General features: G+C 39.9%; 1 protein-coding gene across 3 annotated transcripts in view; it reads left to right on the top strand.

The window, feature by feature from the left end:
• The window catches only part of LOC107672159 (differentially expressed in FDCP 8 homolog), an 87007-nt gene that overhangs the window by 46079 nt on the left and 24469 nt on the right, over positions 1-16459 (top strand). Inside the window, exons 1-2 of one of the 3 annotated variants that reach the window (XM_016465257.1) lie at positions 13892-13896; positions 15245-15364. In XM_016465257.1, coding sequence (XP_016320743.1) covers positions 15259-15364 — 106 coding nt within the window. In that variant the 5' untranslated portion in view covers positions 13892-13896; positions 15245-15258. Of the gene's footprint in view, positions 1-13891; positions 13897-15244; positions 15365-16356; positions 16409-16459 lie in introns of those variants that run through there. The other 2 variants (XM_016465256.1, XM_016465258.1) reach the window with 2 other exon arrangements.

Below are 16459 nucleotides of genomic sequence, written 5' to 3'. Positions count from 1 at the left end.
ATGAGTTTTGACGGTAAAGACTGAACATCTGGTTGGTTTCATATGGATTACTTTATCACAGAATATTTCTTTTCGATAAGACTTCATTTAAAAGTAGACATTTCAAGCTTTCTATAGATATGACTTTTATGTCTGTGTGCCGAGTATTCGCTGAGTTTCAGTTCATTTTAGTGACGCGTTTCAGATGGATATTCGCGAAGACAGAGAGCGCACCCTGCTTGATTTCTTTATTTTACAAAAGCACAAAGTTTTGTTGTTATTGTGAGCGTACACAAATAAAAGTAGACACTTATCAGTTTCGAATGATATATAACACTTATTTGTGTGACCAAAATCAACAGAGCATTTTTAGTGTCTTTTGCACTGATCTTAAAAATAGTGAGCTGGTCGCGCCGGCGTGACCGTCGACCCGAGGGAGTTAACTAACTGAAGAACATAATTTTTCTTAGATTGAGAAAGATGTGGTAAATTCTGAGCCAATTTAGCATACATTTCAGAGTTGTTTAATCGTCCTTCGATGACCGCACAAGAAGGATAATGAACACAGTCATCCTCTACGAAATCCAAATAAGAACTCTGCTGAGGAGAATCCCCATCCTCACTCAACCGTACAGAGTTATTTAACACAGTGGTAACCAATGCAACCGATGATGCTGAAGGGAAATAAGGCTTGAGGAGGTTTATGTGACAAACCTGGACACGTTTACGTCGTTCTGGAGTTTTCAGAAGATAATTCTGTCCAGGAAGAGATTTAAGAACACGATAAGGACCTGCGAAATGAACTTGGAAAAGGACTGTTGACAAGAGGCAGTAAATCAAGCACTTGGTCTCCAACTTGAAAATTCCTCGACACCGCTTGTTTATTAAACAAATGCTCCATCTTGCGTTGGGATTTCCCCAATTTCCTCTGGGCAATTGCACGAGCCTCATACAGCCGATATTGAAAACCACTAACATAGTCCAAAACATTCGAAGATTCAGGAGGAACCCAATTATCAGCAAGAACAGCAATGGGACCTTGAACTTCATGTCCGAATACCAACTCATTTGGACTGTATCCAAGACTTTCCTGAACAACCTCTCGAACTCCTACAAGCAACCAAGGCAACCCCTGTTCCCAATCAGAACCATGTTCCACACAATATGATCGCAGCATGGACTTCAAGGTCTGATTAAATCTTTCAAGGGCCCCTTGACTTTGAGGGTGATATGTACTAGAAATGTTATGACTGATTTTCAATTGTCGTAAAGCCTTAGCAAACTGACGACTCATAAAATTAGAGCCTTGATCAGTCTGAATAACTCTAGGAATGCCAAATATTGACATTAAATCAGTTAAAGCTTTGAGAATAGATTTTGTAGTAATAGATCTCACAGGATATGCAGCTGGATATCGAGTGGATAAGCACATAATGGTCAATAAATACATATGACCAGTCTTTGATCTGGGCAGAGGACCCACACAATCAACCAGCAAATACTCAAAAGATTTTGACATAGCTGGAATAGGTTGAAGAGGAGCCACAGGAATTTTCTGGTTTGGCTTACGAGTCAATTGGCATACATGACAAGTTTTAATAAACTTTGACACGTCTCTTTTTAATCCAGGCCAATAGAATTTTCGTTGCAATCGATCGTAAGTTTTCCACACTCACATATGTCCAGCCACTCCATCATGAGTCAGCCTAATCACAGATTATCTAAATTTAAGAGGAACAACCACTTGAAAGTAGTCTTTAGTGATGGGCTCAGATTTACTAATCCAGCGCCGAAGTAACAATCCCTCTTTTAAAAAGTAACAAGAAGGTAACTTAGTCTCATGATCCTCACTACATATAATTGAAAACAAAGGTTTGAGAGTTTCATCAGCTGACTGTTCTTGAACCAAAGTCTCTCGAGAAACATGAAAAATGGGGGACAAAAGGTCCTCCACTTTCTCCTGCGAAAGAGACTCACCAACTCATTCTCGATTTTACCATTCTTCTGACTCAAAATACTCTCATCCCCATCATTCTCATTGTCAGGGTCAGAACAAATCTCACCTACACATGTACCTGCTCTAAGTTGTTTTTCTCTGGCTCGGGTGACAACACAGGAAGGAAACACATGAGGGAATTTCTGACCACATTCATCAGGGATATCTGCACACACAGGCGTAGAAACTACCACTGTTGATGGCACAGGTTTTTGTGTTCCCCAGAAATTACCTTGAGCAAGATCATTGCCCAAAATAAAAGTCACACCTGGTACAGGAAGAGAAGATCGAACCCCTACAATCACCTCTCCATCTACAAGATCAGAGGTAAGATGTATTATATGCAAAGGAACTCTTGAAAAGGTCATTTCTATGCCCCTAATCAATACTTCCTTTCCCGTCGCAGTTTGATCTGATAGTGGAAGTACTCCCTCTAACAGAAAAGACTGGGCTGCTCCCGTATCTCTAAGAATTTTTACAGAGACTACTTCCTCCTGTCCTGGTAAACTCACATTACCAGCGGTGATAAATGGAGCATACTCTCTACAGTTCTCATCTACATCCACATGCTCTGACATCATTCTTTTTACCTCAAAACTCTGATCACAAGCTTCACTATCCCCTACATTTATTGGCTTCAACCCAACTAATCCTACTGGCTTAGCAGCTTTCTTTAAATCAGTGCATTCAGAGATTTTATGTCCTGTTCGATGACAATAAAAACAGACTACCTTACCTTTCTTACCTGCTGAAGTGTTCAGACTCACGGGGGGCACAGTTGAAACAGTGCCCAGTGTCGTTAATGGAAATGTCCACCGATTTTGACCGGACCTCTTATTCTGATCACTTGACACTTTACTATGAAAAGAAACTCTATGAGTCAAAACAAATTCATCAGCCAATTGTCACGGGCGAGCTAGGGCGGCGAAACTTGCAAAAAACACGGAAATTAAACACGGGGAAGGGATGCCACTTACTGTTTGGTCCGGTATTCTGTCACAGGTGCACTGCTGAGCAAAGTCAGGAGCAAGGAACGGAGAGAGACGAGGAGTACATCAATCCAACTGGGTTTTAATTTACACAAAAGAACACGGAACACTTACGCAATACATGGAGACATGACATGAACATGACCTGAACAATACCGGACGCTGGAGCACACACAGGGAACACCATTTATACCCACAGGAGGAGGGGATGACGAGACACACCTGGGAAGCAAATGAAACAATCAAGGGAAACACCTGGGACAAATTAAACATGGGAAAGGAAGGCACATGAGGAAAACAACCACAAAACACGGAACAGAGTCTGACACCAATACAGCTGCATCGGCTAAGGTAAGGGCCTTTTGTTCATTCAGATAAGTAGACACTGACGCTGGTACACAGTTTTTAAATTCTTCAACAAGAATCAAATCTCTTAATTGGTTCAAAGTTTCTGCTTTTTGAGACTGACACCATCTTGTAAACATAATTTATTTTTCGCGAGCAAACTCCACATAAGTTTGTTTCTCAAGTTTCTTATAACCCCGAAATCGTTGGCGATAAGCCTCGGGCACTAACTCATACGCTCTCAAGATGGCTGCTTTTACCTTTTAAAAATCTACACTCTCTTCTTCTGAAAGAGGCACAAACACCTCCTGAGCTTTCCCTACTAGAACGCACTGCAAAAGTGAAGTTCGGGCCACTTTAAAGAAGAAGCAACTCTTTCAAAATGGGCAAAATATTTATCTACATCCCGCTCACAAAATGGAGGGACCATCTTAATATTTCTATATCGCGATACATATTGATATTGAATTATTGTCCAGCCCTAATTTCGACCTACATCAAAAGACTGCATTACCTGAACAGATCTAGAAGCTTCAATTTTCTTAGCTTTTAGTTCAAGTTCCAGCTTCCTCATTTCATATTCCCTCCTCTCACGTTCGCTCTCACATGCAAACTCTAATTTTTTCAACTCAAAATTGAGTTCCTGTTCCTGTTCCAAAAACCTTTTCAACTGCAACTGTTTCTCCCATTCCCTATCTTTTAATGTCTGAGATCTTTTAAATAATAATTCCTCAGTTTCAAACTGTGATTGTTTCTCTTTCAACTTTAATTCTTCCTCTGTTTGTGGAGACAATTCACTAGCAAAACTAGTTCCTTTTTCAATCACAAGAGTTTGTTTTGTTATTGACTGGCTTTTAACCGCTCTCAACATATCCTCCTTGCGTTTCTTATCATTACTAGTTAAAATAATAGAATACTTTTCTGCAAGTTCTAAGAGTTGTTCTTTAGTGCACCTTTCTAAGAACATATCAAAAAGTTCAATATTATACTCCCCAATAGAAGTCATTTTTAACTAGCAACTACTCAACACAGCGATAGTTAAAAAGCCTATCACAATTTACCTCCAGGCTTAAATGACTAATCAGTATCACCCTAACTGATATACCATTCACACAGCCTAGCTCAACATACTACAGCAGTAAAACTTAAAAATCAACAAGAATGACTACCGGTTTATCACCCATCTTGATCAAACAAGTCTTATAATCACTGCTTTAGTGCTTAGCTTTAGTGCTCAAATGTGCCTACATTGTTCCTCGAAATCACTGATACCTATGCCACCCTTTTATCCTGTTGTGCGGTTTGCCCCGGCTATGGATTCGAATATTATGCGAGGGCCCTTCGTTCCCCTCGGACAGGGGAACAACTCATCTTAGCGTAAACTTGGGAGTAAAACAGACATCTTAATAACTGGTCCCCCATCTCAAATAAAAAATAAAACTAATGTTTCTAGCTTTGACCTTGACACTACTTCTATTTTTCCATCGGCTACTGTTAGAAACTTGGGTATCACTCTAGACCCTTCACTGTCTTTGGATGCCTACATCAGCAAACTCTCCAAAGCTGCTTTTTTCCACCTACATCTAATTGTGCAACTTCGTCCTTTCCTCGGTAGAAAAGATGCGGAATCATTAGTGCATGCGTTTATTACCTCATGCATTGACTGTTGTAACGCTCTTTTTTCTGGTTTACCAGCTCACTCCATCTCTTGTTTGCAATACATTCAAAATTCTGCTGCCAGACTATTAACTTCCGCAAAAAAGTCTGCTCACATCACTCCTATTCTATTGAATCTACACTGGTTGCCTGTATCTGCTCACATCACTCCTATTCTATTTAATCTACACTGGTTGCCTGTATCTTTCCGTGTGAAATACAAAATTCTTCTACTCCCCTATAAGGCACTCTATGGTCTTGCTCCCTCCTATCTTTCCGATCTACTCTCTCCCTTATTCCTTCTCGCTCACTCCGGTCTTCCAGTTCAGAACTTCTCTGTGTGCCTAGGTTCTGCTTATCATCAATGGGCGGCAGGTCTTTTTCTGTCATGGCACCCAAACTCACTCCACTTGGCACTCAGAACGATTAATTCTTTAAGCGAATTTAAATCATGTTTAAAAGACAAGCGCATCTTGTCAGTAAAGCCGGTTCTGTAATCAGTAGTAAATCTCCATAATGTGCTTTCAGATGGAGCAGCATTTACTACACCGAGCCGTAGTTCACTGACAAGCTACGCAAAATCGCGTTCATAATATGATCGTGATAATGAAATCGAAGAAATCGTTCTGCGATTATGAAAGCTGTTTGCGTAGCTTGTCAGTGAACTACGACTCTTTGTAGTAAATGCTGCTCCTTTTGAAAACACGTGACAATACCACATTTAATAACATGTTTTTACTCCAAACTCACTTCATAACGTCAGTTGAGTGTTTGAAATAAATCCTTCTGTGAGATTGTGTTATTTTACACAGAATAAGGCACGCAACATATTTCATAGTATTCTAAGCAGTGATAAAGGTTATGTCGCGATTTATTGCCTTTGTGATTTAATTTCGATTAATCGTGCAGCTCTAATAGCCACTGTAAATGCCCACTGCTATGATTGGCTAACATCTTTGCATATGAAATAAGTTTTACATGTGGAGCTCTCTCAAAAACTTTTTCTATATTTTTGCTATTACTGCTGTCAAGATGAACTAATCATGAAAAGTGTTGATTATAGCATTATATTTAGATCTACTCCCATTGCATGAAAGGTTGCAGTGATGAGCATTGTAGCCGATGACAGATTGTTGAGCGCATGAATGCAGAGATCTCATCATTACAACTCGAGTTCTGTGCTCTTATGAATGCTTTCATCATACTGTAAATAACAGTGTGAACACTGACTTAATTCACGGATGCATAAACAGCAATAAATGATTTTGTGACAAAGAACACATGAATCATTACATATCAGAAATCACTGATCACAGATTAGGCATTAGAATGAACATGGTTACTTACATGTGGCATTACTGGCAAGTCCATATCTTACAGTAAAAGTATGTTTGCAAAGCCTTTGCCAAAACTGTGACTGATTTAGCAAAGAATCCACAGTGAAATGTGCTGAACAAACACATAATGCTCTGCTGAGACATCCACATAGTTGAAAATAAATAAACAGATTCCTAGCATTAGGATCCTTTGTAATGTTATTTTTAATCCAGTGATCCTGTATTGATCTTCTCTCCTTTTCATCTCACTAACACTCCAGTGGGCGGCGCCAAAGACACAATGTAGAAGTAGGTGTTGATATGATACTGCAGAGGTGGATTTTCATTGCACTATAATGTGAGAAAATCTGAAACGAGTCGTTTTCTGAGCTTGGTTTCATAAAAAGCTGTTTTTGGACTAACGAAGAAGTTCTGAGTTCTGAAACTTACAGGATGTTTTTAAAGTACAATGACCTCTTACATGTCAAAAGATTTGATTTCTCAATTCATGACCCCTTTAATAATAAATCAAAACAATTGTATGTTAAAAATTATAACCTGCTAAATATAGCTTCAAACATACAAGCAAATACAAAGCAATAAAGGGTAACAAAAGAAACACCTTACAATAAATAAATAAAACAAACAAAAAAAACTTTTCGTATCCGAGTGCTTTAAGTGTCTGAAAGTTTCCAGACAGGCACAGACAGGGCTCTCCAGAACAAAGACACACAAAGCACACATGAGTACTTGAAAGCAGCCATCTGTCAGTGCGTGATCATTTTTGTATCCAACATATACTGCATTCCAAATGGCATAAATTATGCCTTTGTCAAACATATGTAAGGGAAAACATTAAAATACCAGTGACTGAAAGCCTGCATTTTCGAGTAAAGCAAAGTTTTTCACAGAGCATACCCTGTGCAATGAAGCTTGTGATTTCCCTTGTATTTCACTTCAACAATAAAACTTTATGCAAGTTTATATATGTATTCGATATTGTGTGTTTGTGTGTGCTCCCTTAGCTTTTGATCTATACAGTTTGTCTATTTTTTTATTTTTTTTTTAGTTGCGAAAGAAAGAACTACTTCTGCTATCCTATATCCTTCTGCTTTGCTATATTACTTCCTTAGGAATTTACCCATTTCGTAAGCTCCTAGTTTCGCCTATAAGCCCTTTGTGTTTCTGCTTTGTTCCAACAAATTTTGATTAGTTTATACATTTTCTGCTTCACCTTTTTATAGTTAATGAGGGAACTGTTTAACTTGCATAGTGATGCTTTTGAGAATTTGAAGGTATTATTTTATAAAAAATTTGCTGAAATATGAATAGCTTTGTGATCAGTCATAAGCTTTGTAATCAGTCAGTCAGTTGATAAATCAATAATCAACTCTAGATTGTTTCGAACAGTCCTTGTTACACCAGGGGCCCGTTCTTCGTACGTCGCTAACTCAGTTAGCTGGATTTGATTGTTGACAATTTGGCATGATCTTGGATTGGTTGGTTCTTCAAATCTCATCCTGGACTTGCTGTCTGCTCTGGGGCCCGTTCTTCATACGTTGCTTATTACATATGAGATGATTTGAAAGATTCCAGATCTTCTAATCCTGATAACTGATCTCTGGCTAATTTGGTTCTTCAAACGAATTTGCGTATTAGATTAAAATATCTGGATTAAATTGTCTAGGATTACTGCGCGTTCTCGTGTTCTCCGAAAAGGGCAGATGTATCGATACTCGAAACCACGATCAGCAATGCAGCGATTGGCTGGCGGCGAGACAGCAACTTAATGACATTAAGTCTTTACATTTTTATTTCAATGTTGTAATTAGCAATTCATTTAATTTTATCTTTGAAACAGATTTGTTATGTGACAGCATTAATTAAAGTTTCTTAAGGGTCAAGATCAAGTTATCTGCATCTCCTGCGCTCCATCAACATAAATATTTCAATGAGTAAAACTGCCTGTGTCTATATATAGTCCATACTAATCATCAACAACAGGTGCGTTCGAAGAAACGAATTAGCCAGATCCTGATTAGCAAGATGATATCATCTTGGATGTGTCATTTGATCTTGGATGTAATAAGTGACGTACGAAGAACAGGTGTATTGAGTTTTACCTGGATACATTTTTCCCCAGGTATCAGTCAACTCATATTTGTCCACAAATCTTTTCAGGTTTGAATTTGAAGATATTGTTTGCTATATTAATGTCTTGTATAACCAAGGCAGCTTAATGTGTATTACATTTTTTGATCCAGATGCATTTTTTCTGCAACATAATTTTACCCATAGTTAATTCATTGTGACCTCCAGAAGTTAGTATCCTTAGATGTAGGATGACTCCCTTGGAAAGAACTGAAATCAACTGTAATTAGCAAACAAAAATAAACCTTTCATTTTACATTATTTTTCAATCCCCCAGCATGAAGACATAACATAAAGCAACAAATAAATACTTTGAGAATATCGAACACAAAACTAATGTGAGAAAATGAAACTTCTACTAAACACCTCAAACATTACAATTATGTCTTGCCTATCTGCAACAGAACATTTACACATTATGGAAGTTGTTGTTTTTTTTTGTTTTTTTTTCCACCTCACTTTCTTCTCCTTTTTAGTCTTTTTCTGATATATTTCTTGGTGATTTCTTTCGATATATGTAGCTTGTGAAATGTAAATAAATGGATGATGTTATTTTAACATCTATTTTGAAAGCACAATCACTCAACTAAACAAGTTACCTACATTTAAAAAACAAAACAAAAAAACAAATAAATAGATTAAAAAAATAATAAAATGAGACCGGTAAATATTCTAATAAATATAAACCGGTCTGAGAGTTTAACAAAAGTCTAATTATGCAGTAAAAGTTGAATGAATGTACCACAGCATTTTTCAAACTAGTTTAGATGGAAGAAACGTTTTACCATCAATGCAAAGGGGCCACTGAAGTGGACTGCATAATGATGCGATAGTATAAGCAAGTGTCTCTGGAAAGTGGGCCCAGTCTACCATGTCTGCTAAGTAGTTGAGCTGGTCAGCAATTTCAGGTAAGACTTTACTAAACACATCGATGAGAATGTTTCGGACATCTTCTCCTTGCTATTCCGGATCTTTAGCCACTCGTAATTCCATCTCCTTTTATAAGCATCCAGTTTATCAGAATTGTCACATATCAGGCAATTTTCTTTTATCGCATGACTTCATCCTGTCTTGCAGCAAGCTCACCTTGTTCTTCAAATCTTCATCTTGCTTACCCATAAATTCAAGCATCTTACTGAACATGTATTGTCTTTAACTGTTGGCTCCAGAGACTGCATGCAGTTGATATTGAAGTAGCATGTTCAGGGCCGTTTCTAGCCATTTTGATGCCCTAGGCGAAATCCAGATGCAGCCCGTGAGCATTACCATTATCATGCAGCGTAGCTCGTTTGATAACTGTGTCACAACTAACAAAACAACTGAACAAAAGTATAAAGTGAACGTTACTCACTCGTATAGGATGCACACGGCACAAAATACAGTCAAGCTGAGGCTGATAAATGATAATGAACGTCTCTAGCACTCGTTATGCAGAGAGTCCGATCGTTAGGCTGTGGCTGCTGAAGTCTGACGGTCTCATGACTCTGACTAATGAACAGCGTCTCTTCCGGCCATCAGCGCTATGTGCATTTTCATAATAAAAGTCACCGTTCTGACTAGTGCGACAGCGCTCTGAAATTGTCACCGTTCTGTTGGTGTGCCCTAGTTGGCCGCCAGATGTAACTGTGTGTTTGTTTGAGCACATGGCTTGTTGTGTGTTCGTTGGTGCCATGTGCTCTCCTGTCTATTGTCTTTCCCCACCCTTCTTGTTATCTCATTATTGTTTTAGTTACTCCACCTCTACACCTTTAGTGTCTCCCTCGTTACGCTCTTCGTTTGTCTCCCTATTTATTCTCCTTGTGTCTGCAATCATGTGCTGTTTCGTTGTTTAATGTCCGAGTTTCTTGTGGAATGTGTTGTGTCTTGTTTCTGGCCTGCCTGCCTGTTTTTCCTCAGGGTGGTTTTTTTTTGTTTTGTTCTGTTTTATCATTAATAAAGAGCCCAGACTTACTGCATTTGATTCCTCGCCTCATCTCTCCAGTTCCCTGACAGAACGAAAATGCCACATGAGGACTCAGCAGAGAATGGGCTCACTCCAGCTACCAGCCTCCACTACCAGCAGCCCCCTCTACCAACGCGTGCTCCAAGTAGCAGCATTAAGTTCCCTCCGTCAACGGGGGACTGACCTTAGGGAATTCACCATGGAGTTCAGGAGTGCTGCTGAGGGATTGGACTACAACGATGTGGCTCTCAAGGACCTTGATGAGCCCATCAGCACCTGGAGGAGGTTCGGCACAGAGCACCTGGCTTTTGGGACGTTTGTGGACTTTCTAGCCCACAGGGAGAGACGATCAGTTCTGGAGCAAGAGGTACCTTCTCATGTGGTGCCTCTTCATAACATGGCCGCCACTCCAGAGTCTTGTTCCTTCATGGCCGCCACGCCAGAGTCTCTTCTCTTCATGGCTGCCTTTCCAGAGCCTCTTCACAAGATGGCTGCCAGTCTGGAACCTCTTCACAAGGAGAGATCAAGGCGTTTTTGGACTAGTTTCCAGTTTGGCGGACCCACCTCTATTGTCAGTGCGAGCAGCTGTCATCACTGTGGTGGTCCCTAGTCTGGTGGTCCTGGAGGAACCGAGTCCGGTGGTCCCTAGTCTGGTGACCCTGGAGGACCCGACTCAGGTGGTCCTATGTTCGGTGGTTTCTGAGGTCACTGAGCAGCCCACTCTCCTGGTCTCGGCCATGGAGCCGCTACAGAGCTGCCCGATTTCACTGCTGCCGCTACGAAGGCCATCACTAAGCAGCCCGCTCTCCTTGTCTCGGCCATGGAGGCCGCTACAGAGCCGCCCGATTTCAGTGCTGCTGCCATCGTCAAGAAGGCTGTTTTTGCCTTTCACCTCAGGGCTGTCCTGCGGGCATGAGCCGCTTCTGAGTTTGCTCTGGCTTCCCAGGAGCCTTCAGAGTCCACTCCACAGCCTGCTCCAGTCCAGGAGCTCTCGGAGTCCACTCAAGAACCTGCTCCAGTCCAGGAGCCTCCAGAGTACATTCCAGAGCCTGCTCCAGTCCAGGAGCTCTTGGAGTCCACTCAAGAATCTGCTCTAGTCCGGGAGCCTTCAGAGTCCACTCAAGAATCCACTCCAGTTCACGAGTCTGCTCCAGAGCCTACTCCGGCCCGTGGATCTGCTCAGTCGTGGTGGTCAGGAGCTCTGCCTGCGCTGCCGTGGTGGTCTGCAGCGCCACCGTGGTGGTCTTCAGCCCCACCTGCACCAATGTGGTGGTCTCCAGCTCCTGTCACGGTTCTGCTGGTGTGCCCTAGTTGGCCACCAGATGTCACTGTGTGTTTGTTTAAGCACATGGCTTGTTGTGTGTTTGTTGGTGCCATGTGCTCTCCTGTCTATTGTCTTACCCCACCCATCTTATCTCATTATTGTTTTAGTTACTTCATCTGTGTCTCCCTCGTTACCCTTCTCGTTTGTCTCCCTATTTATTCGACTTGTGTCTGCAGTCCTGTGCTGTTTTATTGTTTAATGTCCGAGTTTCTTGTGGAATGTGTTGTGTCTTGTTTCTGGCCTGCCTGCCTGTTTTTCCCCCTCAGGGTGTTTTTTTTTTGTTTTGTTTTGTTTTATCATTAATAAAGAGCCCAGACTTACTGCATTTGATTCCTCGCCTCATCTCTCCAGTTCCCTGACAGAACGAAAATGCCACATGAGGACTCAGCAGAGAATGGGCTCACTCCAGCTACCAGCCTCCACTACCAGCAGCCCCCTCTACCAACGCGTGCTCCAAGTAGCAGCATTAAGTTCCCTCCGTCAACGGGGGACTGACCTTAGGGAATTCACCATGGAGTTCAGGAGTGCTGCTGAGGGATTGGACTACAACGATGCGGCTCTCAAGGACCTTGATGAGCCCATCAGCACCTGGAGGAGGTTCGGCACAGAGCCTGCCTGCCTGTTTTTCCCCCTCGGGTGTTTTTTTTTTAGTTTTGTTTTGTTTTTATCATTAATAAAGAGCCCAGATTTCCTGCATTTGAGTCCTCGCCTCATCTCTCTCCAGTTCCCTGACAGAAATTCTCTCTATCGCCTTTTGTACAGTTTTGTTGTTGTTGTTTGAAACTGATTTAAAGTGTCAGTTTTTCCATTATTATTTCAGTCAAACCTATAAAACCCTTTGTTACCCCAAACTACATAAAAAATCTTGATCAGTCACATAAAAGTAATCAGAATGCAGCTACTTATTCCCTCGTTAGTCTTTGACGCGTGAACTTCCCCTTTTAATAAAGCGATGCTCTGCCCTCTGTTTATGATCAAAGACTATAGAATAACCTAAGACATGTCACTCATATAGTTTTGAATGGGGGAAAATGCAACACTCAATATGGCCGCTCTATTGAACGAAGCCCCGCCAATAAAACAGTCAGCATTCAGAGATGTGCACTTAGGACTGCGCATGTGCACTGCCTGGTCTAGCCTGAAAAATATGCTTTTTTTTAATGCTATTTGAGCAAAAGAAACAACACTTTATGAGACAGTTGTTGTCAGATTTCAAATATGAAATTTAATTATAAGCTTGGCAAACAGTTTTGGAGAGTTTGATGTTTCCCCATTCAAAGAGATGGGAGCTGCACTTGCATGCCCGAAAGTCATTTCAAAGTTGGCCGCCGAGTGACATCCCTCTAAAAGAGACTTTGGTATGATGCTGCTCCTATTAAGCACTGTTAGAACTTAATGAATTGATTCAGCATTTCGACACTTCCTTAAGGATGCGTTAAATTCAACAAAGCGGTTTAATAAAGGATGTACTGTATTGATCTTGTGAATTGGAGAATTTTACTATACCAATTTTTTTTTAAATTGACAGTTAAAGTTTTATATGGGAATATTACACAACACACTGATCTTTTAACAATGCATTGGCACAAAAACACATACCTTTTGGACCAATTTTGCAGCATGAGTTCTCGACTGCCACAAGTACTGCCTTTACAAAAGTACTCATTTTGTGCACTTTTTACTGTACCAATATTTTAAATTGGCCTTTGAACTTAGCTTTATTGCATGGCAAAAAAAGAAAGAAAAAAAAAGCACTGACAGAACCCATTGATCTAACGGTGTTATTGAGCGCTCCAAATGCAAACTTTGCATGCAACAATGGCATACAGGCATCGTCAGATTGACAGTACTCTAGCCAAATGATGTTGGGGGATCCAATGGGGGCAGCAATCATATTTCAGGTTGGCCGTGCCACTCTTTATCACAACCCTGCTAAAATGTAGTGCATGAGCATGTTGATCTGCCAGTCTTGGGTCTTTTAATGCGGAGAACTTTGTTTTCTTATCTTAGCTTATCATTTAATGAATTGCCAGCCTATCAGCTAATCTTATAATTTAATACTCATTCATTTTGAGTTGATCTATTTTGAAAAAATCCTCCATGGGCTACAAATATAAAATCTTGCTGAATAGTTAAATCCAGACACAGCCGAAGTCAAACACACCCATGTGCTGTCAGTTTAAAAGTCTGCATAAACCGTAAGTTGCAACCAACTTTATCAGAGCCTGGACAATCCCCCAAGGTTGGTTAGCAGAAAAATGTCATAATGCTGCAGCATGCTGGGGAAGACACCAGGCTTCACTATGCTAAATAAACTGCTTTTGCGAGAACAGCTTATCACTTAGGGCGTACTCACACTAGGCACGGTTGCCTAGTATATACTCAAATTAATTGAAAAGTGTACTGTCTGAGTAATAGAAGATGTTTGTTGTTGTAATGATGACAGTAGCGCAAACAAAAGTAGTAGCTGCCTGTTCCGTGCTCCGGCACAGTTAGCGATCACACATGTGTACCGCACCCGAGCCTAATCAAATTGTGCCCGAGCCCACCTCTTCAAGCAGGCCAGGGCATGGTTCAGCCAACTGCGCTTGGGCATTGTACAGAGAGATCACACTAGTCAATGAACCAGACTTCAGGGGTCAGACGTGCTCGGGCATGGTTGTTGCCTAGTGTGAGTAAACCCTCAATGAATATCTAGAAAAGTTCCTTGTGTGAGCTAGCACACTTGGCAATACAACTCTTTCTGATTCTGATTAAATTTCCCCTCTAAAACATGTTTTCCATTATTTTTTTAGTTTAATAAAGACAATTCCATCCATCCGTCCATTTATTTATTTATTTAAAATAGTTAGCAATCACCTCTCCCATACTCTCGGAATATTCACATATAATTTTTGTACTTAAAACATGATAAAAGTTTTGGTCCCACTTTATATTAGGTGGCCTTAACTACTATATACTTACATTTAAATTAATAATTTGATACAATGCACTTATTGTGTACATACATGTTTTTACATTGTACTTATATTTAAAAAAATACCTATTAGTAGTTACATCAGTAATTAATTTCTGTAATTATATTTATAATTACACTGTTGACCCATCCCTAACACCTTAACCCACCCTTAAACCTACCCTTACCACCAAACCTGTCCCTAACCATACCCATATCCCACCTCAATAGACGCAAAAGTGTTTTGCAATACAATTTTTTATGTAAGTACATAGTAGTTAAGGCCACCTAATATAAAGTGTGACCAAAGTTTTTTTTTTCTTTTTAAAGCCTACATTCAATTCAATTCAATTCAAGTTTATTTGTACAGCGCTTTTCATGATACAAATCATTGCAAAGCGACTTTACAGCAAATTAAGTATACATATAGGTATTGCACTCCCAGAAGAGCTGAAAGTTTGTTCTGTTCTAGAATCTAAAAACGGATTAAAAGGTGACATTAAAATGATGACGGAATTTTCATTTTTTTGTTTGGACTATCCCTTTGGGTGTATTATATTACATATTGATCATGCGTCTGTCTTCTACAGATGTGACCAGTGTCATGGAATATAATGAAAGACTTGCTCGTTTTCGTCAGGGTCATGTCAACCCGTTTGACAGGAGACAGATCGACAGCACCACTGAGCGGAAGGATTCTCCAAAACATGGTGTGTCAACTTTTATTAAATATATAAATATGTACTAATCCTCTCCTGAAGGTACAGGACAGGCCAATAAATATGTTTTTTTTTTTTTTTTACAGGGAAAAATATTTCTTATGAATGAGATAATTTGTAAATCACATGATGTAAAGTTGTAAATTGAAATATATGCATGGCTAAAGTAGTTCCAATTCAAATACCTTATCTAAATTGCTGCACATTAGCTTCTTTTAGTTGGAAAAAAAATGTTCTGAAAGTGATTTCAGTGATATCCTTTCTTTGTCTTTATTGTTATGGTTGTCGCATGGATTCTAATTCTCACAGAATTAGAAAGATTGTATAGTTGTAGTTATTATCCTTGGTATGAACGGCCCCTGAGACAGAAAGACCAGAATATCACAAGAGACTCAGTACGCTCTTAAAAATAAAGGTTCTTTATTGGCATTGATGGTCCCATGAAGAACCTTTAACATTCATGTAAGCTTTCCGCTAAACAAAAGGTTCTTAAAATGTTCTTCACACTAAGAAAATGTTTTTTTTAAGAACTGTTCACTTAAATGTTCTTTTTGGAACCAAAATTGTTCTTCTGTGGCATCACTGCAAAAAAAACCCTTTTGGAACCTTTACTTTTACGAGTGAAGTGTCAGTATGCAACCACCTAGCAAGCACTAAGACCACCCACTATATAGCAAACTAGATACTACATAGCAAAGTTGTGGCAAACAACCACCCATAATACCCTAACATGTTGCATAATACAGCATGTTTTGCATGGTTAAGCACCACTCATATTTTATTCAGAAAATGTAAAAGAATGACAAGATGCATGTGTATGCCTTTGAGACAATCAGGTGTACAGGGATGTGAGACTGTTAGAGAGAACAGTGAACTGGAACTAGATGAGACTGTTGTATCACTTCCTGGACTGAACAGCAAATATGCACATTTACAAAAAGACACAAAGACTCAGTCTCCCTCATCAGTTGGCACATTTGACATTCTCTATAGCAGGTGTATTTGACAACATGCTGTGCTGTGACGTCTATGCAGGTCAGTCCAAACAGAATCTTATATGCATATATATATATATATATATATATA

The sequence above is a fragment of the Sinocyclocheilus anshuiensis genome, unplaced genomic scaffold (genome assembly GCF_001515605.1).
Source record: "Sinocyclocheilus anshuiensis isolate Anshui unplaced genomic scaffold, SAMN03320099.WGS_v1.1 scaffold388, whole genome shotgun sequence".
NCBI classification, from domain to species: Eukaryota; Metazoa; Chordata; class Actinopteri; order Cypriniformes; family Cyprinidae; genus Sinocyclocheilus; species Sinocyclocheilus anshuiensis.
Note: the sequence above shows the minus strand (reverse complement) of the source record. Positions and strands in the feature narration are given on the sequence as shown.